This window comes from Symsagittifera roscoffensis, chromosome 10 (assembly GCF_963678635.1).
Source record: "Symsagittifera roscoffensis chromosome 10, txSymRosc1.1, whole genome shotgun sequence".
NCBI lineage: Eukaryota > Metazoa > Xenacoelomorpha > Acoela > Convolutidae > Symsagittifera > Symsagittifera roscoffensis.
This window is the reverse complement of record NC_087071.1, coordinates 21,150,115-21,158,927: the sequence shown is the minus strand read 5'-3', so window position 1 is coordinate 21,158,927 and position 8,813 is coordinate 21,150,115. Positions and strand designations below refer to the sequence as shown.

Genomic DNA, 8,813 nt, shown 5'->3' with positions numbered 1-8,813 from the left:
AGATGCTTAAATGGCAGATGCAAGGCGTTAAATCAAAACTGGAATTTAATTGCGTTTTAACCAGCCCTGATATACAAACCTCGCTTTGTACAAACACCCAAATGTTCATAATAACTATCCCAATAGGAAAATTTATTAAGACTTGAGCTAAGAGTATGTATTTTTAAAAGATAAAACAAAACGTTTTTCAAATTTGCTAGTAAAAAAATCCACTTATACGAATGAATCACCCCAACATTAAACTTCCATCAGTTTTTTCGAAAAGTGAAAAATTGACAAAATTATTGCAGATAAGATTCAATTGGCTATGAACTTGGTGACATTTTTTATAAAATATTCGATTGCATATTAATGAAAAACGCGTCAAAATTTGTACTTAAAACTGCAAACAAAATTTGTTTATTTTACTTTGCTTGTAGAATTTAAATAATATTTGAATTTTATATCATATTTTTCGAATAAGTACGCAAATTTGAGACAGTCTTTAAAAATTTACTAGAGTAACACAAATTATGAAAAACACACAATGAAACTCATAATAAAAGTTTTATCAAAATAAAATATTTTCCTTTAAAGTTCATTATCTATGCAAAATGGCTTCGAAACAATGGAAAGTAAACTCTACTAGCTCAAAAAGCGCAAAAATACTCCAACCCAGCCATAGACCTATATTACCGCCGAAGTCTGAAACCAGCGATGACAAATCATAAGCTGCTGATTCCGATATTTTTCTGAAATTGAGCGCCTCATAGAAGATTTCCAGTCGAACGAAGTTTTCCTTGAAGCTTTCTTGCATTGCCTTCTCACTGTTATTTGTTGTAATCAAACTTCGCATATAGGAGACGACTCTATTTGAGTTCGATTTCAGCATTTTGGATGCGAAATAAGGGCTGTAGTTTTTAGAAGGCCAGGGCGATCTAGATTGTGTCAATAAAAACTCGCTCGTGTAGCAGGCCGCAGGACAATCACATGTTAAATTGTGATGACGAAACGCATTGTAAATTCCTTTGCGACATTCACTTTCTTTTCTATTGGTATTGCGACAGTAATACCAAGAGTTATTATTAATATTACTGTCAGTACTATAATCAGTTTCATAACTATCCGTACATTCGCATTCCAGGGCCAAATTGTTAGTTAAACAAACTTTCAGACAGGATTCTTGTGTATAAACCGGCCATTTTTTCTGAGTTTCCTCTGAAAGTTTTAGAGATTTTGGCCACGTTTTGGTACAATTGTCATAATAACCGCCTTTTCTTTCGACAACTTCTTTCTTCACAGCTATAAATGTGGTCTCACCGGCGGCAACTGAGAAACTTTCGGATTGCAAGTCGGGTAGAACTCGAGGATCGTGAACTAACACTCTGGCTCCTACGTTTGGCGCAAACAAACCAATGTACTCGGCGTAATCGAGGAAGAGAGTCAATTTCAGACCAAATTCGTGGCCGGTTTTGCTACTGCTGCGCATTCTGAGAGTTTTGTTATCATCCTGGCTCCTGAAACATTTTTGTTGACCAAAAACAAAAAAAAATGAGTATTATTGATTTTATGGTGCTATCTAATTTAAACTTAGCATACACTTAGCATTGTCCAAATAGCAAAAAAAAAATTTTTGAAAAAATTTTTTTTTTTGTTTTTTTTTTGGATAAGTGAGAGGGAAGCGAATGACTAAAGCTACAGACCACCCAAAGGTTACCTTTTACGGTACTTTTATAGAGAGTAATTCGTCGCCAGTACGCTAAATTTTAGCTTGAAACGCACAACAAAAAACTCCAATTTTCATGGAACAAAAAACTCTTCCAAGTAAGCCACAAAGCTTCATTTGTGACCTGTTTTTACTTCTTTTACTATTTTTACTGCTTTTACCCGGAAAATGAATTTGGTCAGTCCAAGAAAATGATAGATCAGATGAGCCTCTAGCTTCTTGCTGTACAAATTTCTCTTGAAGTAATAAGTCAGATGTTAATAAAAAGAAATCAATTTTTTTTCACCTGATTGAGTTGAAACTGAAACAATTACCATACAGTGGGTCTTCATATTGCAAGAAATCCTTTCCCTCTTTCAGACATCTTTTGCCATCGTATGTACACTGAACAATGAAGTCATTCAATTGATGACCGTTAGGGTATACAATACGCTGGTAAAAGTAAGCAGCCCGTTTGAAATCAGAATAGTCAGGCACTACTGATGCCTTGTATAAATTGAAAAAGTCGCCGTAAGTGTATTTATAATACTGGTCGCTCGAGTAATCGTAATCGTAGTCGTAATCGTAATCGTAATCATAATCATAATCATAATCATGATAATAATCGTAATCGTTGTAATCATCGTTGGTATCGTAATCATCAGTATCGTTATAATCACCGTTGGTATCGTAATCATTGGTATCAATATAATCGTTGTTGGTATCGTAATCACCGTTATCATAATTTTCTTCTTGGTAATCGCTATCATAGTCGTAATCAATAGGTTCAGTTACGTTTAGAACATCTTCGCTCCTTCGAAACCGTTCATTGTTTTTTGTCATCATTTGACGGTCCTTTCTGAGCGTTTTATCTTCATCGTCATCTTGTTTCTTGTACAAACCTTTCATCTTTCGAGATTTCTCTAGAAAGTCACTTGATTCTATTCGATTTAGACTGTTGTCGCGATTTGGAGTAGATTTTTGATTGTTAATCTCGGGGCCAACATGTCGTTTTGATTTCTTCGGAACACTTTTATAACTAAGCATGAAACCTTTTTTGTTCTGAGTAGAATCTGAATGAAATTTAACAATCATTACAGAGTCACTTGACAAATATGAGTCAGGATTCGGCATTTTTGAGCCGCAAACTCTGAATCCTTTCATAACTTTAAGCCGCTGTGATTTTGTTGAGCTTCCGTCGAAAAACTCAAGATAGTCGTCGCAATCGTCCTGAAAGCTTTGTTCTAAATCGAGATCTTCGAATGTGATCATAATTCGTTTGCTGGTGCTGTTCGAATCTATGATCCAAACACAGTCTGAGAACGGAGGGTGATCCAAAGGGTAATTTGGCGAGGTGAAGTTTTGAAGTTGGTCTGTTGCTATTAAGTACTCACCACATGAACTCGGTTGGCACCCTGCTTCTTCGGACTCGTCGAAAGCTAAAAAATGAACAAAGATTATTAGATAAAAACAAGAATGGTTGGTCGCTCTGCGAGTAGCACAGAATTTCCGACCGCAGTAAATTAGTCAAAGCAGTTAACAAACAAAAAAATCTAACAATTGATTTCATTTGTTTTTTTTTTAAACTTTTAATTACGGCAAATAGGACTTTAGCATGCTAACTTTTAGCAATAACTCATATAAGAAAAGCAATATAACTCATTCGAATTAGAAGAAATAGCTCAAAAATTACCTGCGATGGCTGCTAGTCATCAAATTCTAAATCGGTTATGCTTGGATTGATCCGGGTCAGTAGCGTGCTAAGGAGCGGGTCAAATTTTTCAAATTTTCAATTTTTTTTTCAAAAAACCACCCCAGCCCCAAAAAAAATTTGCTGGTGTCTCTTCGGTCTTTCGGGATAGGTTAGAAAACTTATTACCTTAATCCGTTAGATTTATAGGAGGGGGTGGATATGGTTTCAAAAAAAGTAGCACAAGTAAAAATAACGAAAAACGTTAGCGAAAAACCAAATTTCCAGAAAAAGACTGAATTGAGTCCGCTGTTCGCCCATATTTTGCCTGAACAGCAAACACTAAGAGTAGTTTTTATCAACAAAATTTTTCTTATACCATTAAGGTTTTTTATGAATTCGTTCATTTCAAGGTGGTACGTACAACCTTATGTTTCAAAAATTTCCAAGCCTTAAAATCGTTTTTATCAAAAACTATGTACTTGATAATTTATTAGATTAAATAATTGAAAATTGTATTTGATGATAATTGTCATAGATTAAATGATAAAAACGCATTGACTGTCATACAACTTGACAAAAAACGGCTAAAAAACTAAGAGTTCTTTTCTACCGATAATTATTAATTACTATATAGTCTCTGTAGTTCAATAACAAACTTTTGCCAACCCCCCAACCCCCCCCCCCCCCCCACCCCCCAGTAAAAGCAGTCCGGATAAGTTTTTTTTTACCTCCACTCATGCATTCTGGTATTCCATCACACGCAATCGCACACTGCTCGACTTCTGGGCACTTGTAGAACCCCTCCGCACATATATTTCCCCCCTCTCCTTCATAGTCTGAGTCTTCTATAACAAAATGTGTCATCACCCTCAATCGTTTTCTGAACTTGTTTGTTTGTTTTTTTTTTTCTTGTTTTTCAATTGTGAGATTCTTTTTTTATAGTTTTTTCTAATGGTAAGATTTGTGATTGTGCGTTAGTAAGATGTCAAATGATTAGTTCATTTAAATCTTGGCTGAAAAAGAAAAAACGTTTTTTTTCCATTTCAACCGAGTGTCTAGTCGCTTCTCACTTGAAAAATGCTTCTCGTTTTTTTTCGCTTTTTGCAGTTTCTACGATTATATTCTGCTTAAGTATTAAATTTCTGCAACAAATACTTTTTCAAGTTTTTGCAACAAAACAAAAATTTTGTTTTCCAACAAAAGAAGCAACAGAAAGAGTATAGAGTCCTGCAGGGGCGGACATAGGATTTTCTCGAGGGGGGTCTGTGTTTTTTTTAGGTTGACCAAATTGTTTTTCCAAGCTTTCCCGAAGCAGCAAAAAGTCCGTGTTTTGGCCAAAATTTCTGCGCCGCAGGGGTTTTAGGCTTTTTTTGGACAATTTTCACCGTAAAATTAGGTTTGTTCGGCGCGCGCTTCCCTCTTAAAATTAGTATATATTGGCGCCAAAGGGGCCTTTAGAAAAATTTTAGGGTCCCTCAGCCAAAAATGGGGCTCTTTTCCAGTTCCCCTTTTCAAATTCAATTTTGAAAAGTCTATTTTACGTTGTCATAAATGCAATTAAATTTGGCGTTGTGAACAAATCGACCACTGTGAACAGATTTGTTCTTCATACAGTACAGCAGCACAACATAATGCATTTAGCCGTAATAACACGTCAAACAATTATAAAACTCACAATAGTTCAAAGGGGGGGGGACCCTTTGGTTGGCAGGGAGCCGGATCCCTGAGAAAGGAAAAGGGCGTTCCCCCCCCCCCCCACCCTAAATCCGCCCGTGGAGTCCTGACTTCTGCTCTTCTTAAAAATCATGTTTTCGTTGTTTTGAACTTCAACTGTTTTTAAATTGCTTTAAGATTTTTTTTAATATATATTTTTTTGGATTCAGCTTTTACTCAATGCCTTGGTTTGTAGTTTTTTAGATGTTACTTCTTTTTTAATTCATTTTTACGATTCGGTAAATTTGAAACAAAAAATAAATTTAATTTTTTGGCTGATATTAACAAAAAAGTATATTAAATACCTGATTTTTGCTCTTTCAGTTTTTCTGTGCAGTTGTAGAGCATGTCTGATTCATCCGAGTTGTCGCCACAATTGTCGATTTGGTTGCAAATCCAAGCTGGAGGAATACACACACGGGTGTTGTTGCATTGATGATAACCTAAATAACAAAAAGTGGTTCCTGTAAATCGCAGATAATCCATCAATTTGTTCCGCTAGACTAAATTTTTTTTCGTTTTATGTACCTAAAAAAGCAAGCAAAATAGTAGTTGGAACAAAATTAGCATCCAACCAACGCGCCAGCCTCCCATAGTTATGTTGATAATAGCGTGATCCGATTATCAACTTTTCAAGTAAACTGGGTAAACTCATAGTAAATTCATAAAGGTAAACTTTCAGGAAAACTCATAGGTGCTTAGCATTCTATGAGCATTTAAGTTTCTAAAATCAAGTTTATAGTTTTGTAGTGTTGTAGTACGAAAATCATTCGATCAAAAATGTATTTTTATTCGCTGAAACTCTACCGCATTTTTTTTTAAAATTTAACTCAGGAAAATCAATACTTTCACACAAAAAAAAACCTTCAGTTTTCAAAGATCGAACCGACAGAACTCTAAGCGAAGACATGATTATTTCCAGGAAGTTTTTGAGAAATTTTTGGTCATGAAAAATGATACATTTTTCACATAAAACAGACAGTAAATTTAGACGTTTCTTCTCATACAAAGTACTACTCATACGAATACAATCAATTGCTCCATTACTTCTTCGATAGTCGGAGTACAAAGAAAGTAATCGCAGTCCTATTATAACAATTAAGATTATCTGAACTGCATCATTTTTGTTTCTGCCCCTCATAAAATTTTTAGTTTTTCTCGCGCAAAACCAGGTATTTCAAAAAACACGCTCAGTTTATCGAGTGTAGTATCAAAAGAAAAAAGAACTTCAAATTTTTTTTCGGCTTCAAGAAAATTGATTTGAGTAATTTCAGAGCATCCGAATAACTTGCAACCAAAATATATAAAATTATTGATCTCAAGCACAATGCACCGCTGGTTTGATTTATTTAAGCTAGAACTGAAACTTTTTGCAGATTATTCTCACGAAACACCTGCAATCCAAGAAGCAAAACCAGTAAAATGGTTAAGTAATCAAATCCACAGAAGCATGCCATGAATTTTTGATTTTCTGAGACTTTTGAAGAAATTTGCAGAATATGTGTGCTCGGAATAGTTTTTCTTTCTACTGACAAAATTTCATTTGTTCACTAACGTTTTTTGAAGGACTGTTATAATATCATTCAAAAAGTACTGTTGTTCCGAGTTGAATATGGAAAAACTTTTCGCCTGTGGTTGTTTTTTGTTAAGTTATGAGGGTTTCAGGATTACCAATTTGGCCAAATTGGGATTATTGATGCGAGATTTGATCTAGCTAATAGTGTGTAAGCAGAGATAGAAAACGTCTTAGAAATTGCTCCAAGTTTAATTGAAGCATGCTATATTTTACTTTGCGATGTGGTAAAAAGAGTACTTTAAACTTGAAAAATCGGTGGAGGAGGGGAGCGGATCATTTGCAACAAAAAAAAACTTACGAAGAAAACGTCATTTTTCATAGCATTTTCCAGTTTTCTTCTATAAAACTTAGAAGGTAGTCGGAGCATTTGACTAGAACATCAGTAATTATAATAAATGTAAAATTTTAAATGTTAAGTTGAGGAAAGGTAATTTTATACCAAAAAAAATAAAATTGATCCTAATAGTTTTTGATAGACATATATGAATATATTTCTATTGATAGATTCATTAGTTTTTTTGAGATGATTTTTATATCTAATACTAGTATTGTTTTACACAAGTTGTAATTGTATAATTACATGCCACTAGAAGTTTTTTTTCATTTCTAACTTTTTTGATAAAGTTATTGTGTAGCAGCATGTGTGTTTGACAAATTTGTTATTTTGAACTTATATGTTTGTGAAAAAAAACTGTTGCGCATCAATCGATTTTTCTTGATCATATTATTTACATGACAAATTTTTCCAATATCGAACGAAATATCATTTTTTTATAGCAGTTATTACAAAAAACCTACAGATGGAAAAAAAAATTTCTCGAAATGGGTTGATATTTCAATACTTTTTAGCTCAATTATTTTTTTTTCGTGAAACCCGAAAATCGTTTCAGTAAAGTATTGCGACAAATAAACTGTTTTTGGTTATTCTGTAGAAAAATTCAAAAAAATTTGCATGGTTTTTGCTACAATAATTACTATAATTTTATTTTTACTAGGGCCGAAGGTCTCCTTAAAAATATTAATAGTTGGCCATACATGTAAAACGTCGGCAAAATAGTACGAGAGAGCAGTGATGCGGATGTCGAGGTCCTTAGGGACTTTGAGGATTTCCGACCCCTTCCCTAAATCAGCTATATTACTTTCGTACGTTTCATGTTCCATAGCCTCGTTAGCTTACGTAAAGCAGCTCATTGGGGCGTTAAACTAAAAAACAAATTTCAAAAAAATATATTTTTTGAGATTTTTTTACCTTCTTGACAGTTGGTATACTCCATTTCATCAAAAGCAGTTTGTGCGAACGTCAACATCGATTGTTTGACATAGTCGTCCAGAATAAGCAAGTCGCTGTACTCTTTAATCCTCCCAATTAGAGATTTTCTGACCGGATTCTCATTGCAAACGGTTACAGCTGGAAACTCAAGCCTGGGTTTGGAAACAATTTCAATCTCGATCAAAGTTGGATAACTAAAGTATTTTGTTGTAATTTCGTAAAATGAGTAGGAGAATGTTAAGAAAAGTCCAATATAAATTAGGAGCCAAATGAGTTTGACGATTTTGTGTTCACGGGCAAATTGGGGAACTGTTGCGTCGCGTAATTGACTTGCGGACTCCGATAAAGTTTTTCTTTTTGCCTTTTTTGAGCCCGAAATTTCGGGTTCAAATTTCGTTTCAAGAATTTCTAAATCCGTCAATATTTTTCCGTTGTTATCGGGTTTTTCACGCAAGTGCATTTGTATGTAATCAGCATTCGAAGACATACTTTTCTAACTGATGTTATTTTACAGTATCTAATAACTACAAGCTGCGCAAATTTACTGAAACTTAAGCAGAAACGCAAATTTACTTTTAAAGAGATTAGTTGAAGAGATAAATAATGACAGGCATAACTTCATTAAAATGTAATTATAATAACTTGCAGCATCATATTTTTAATTTTAAAATGATGCGTAGTATAACAATTATAAGTATCATCATACTCAATTGTTTAATAAAACTCTGGAATTGAAACCTATGATAAATAATCACCAGCAAACAAGGTTTGAGAGGTAATTTGACATGTTTGTTGAAACATCAAGCACCTTGTCATCAGGCGGAAGTTTAGGGGTCAGATTTTTGACAATCATTGTTAGATTTGGAACCAAATAGAT

At 34.1% G+C, this 8,813-nt stretch overlaps 1 protein-coding gene across 1 annotated transcript; it reads right to left on the bottom strand.

Moving 5' to 3' along the window:
* Window positions 1-452: 452 nt before the first annotated feature.
* LOC134855517 (uncharacterized) lies at window positions 453-8,599 on the bottom strand. The gene is made up of 5 exons (XM_063872058.1): window positions 7,916-8,599; window positions 5,396-5,533; window positions 4,106-4,222; window positions 1,992-3,123; window positions 453-1,496 (listed from the first exon to the last, which is right to left on the bottom strand). The coding sequence occupies exons 1-5, from the start codon at window positions 8,421-8,423 to the stop codon at window positions 581-583; spliced, it is 2,811 nt and encodes a 936-aa protein (XP_063728128.1). The 5' UTR covers window positions 8,424-8,599; the 3' UTR covers window positions 453-580.
* Window positions 8,600-8,813: the final 214 nt, after the last annotated feature.

Excerpts from the sequence above, each read along its gene's own strand:
- LOC134855517 (XM_063872058.1), bottom strand. The coding sequence starts at position 8,423 with ATGTCTTCGAATGCTGATTACATACAAATGCACTTGCGTGAAAAACCC. Across the intron at positions 5,534-7,915 it reads GTATACCAACTGTCAAGAAG|GTTATCATCAATGCAACAAC; the intron begins GTAAAAAAATCT and ends TTTGTTATTTAG. Across the intron at positions 3,124-4,105 it reads ACCAGAATGCATGAGTGGAG|CTTTCGACGAGTCCGAAGAA; the intron begins GTAAAAAAAAAC and ends TTCATTTTTTAG.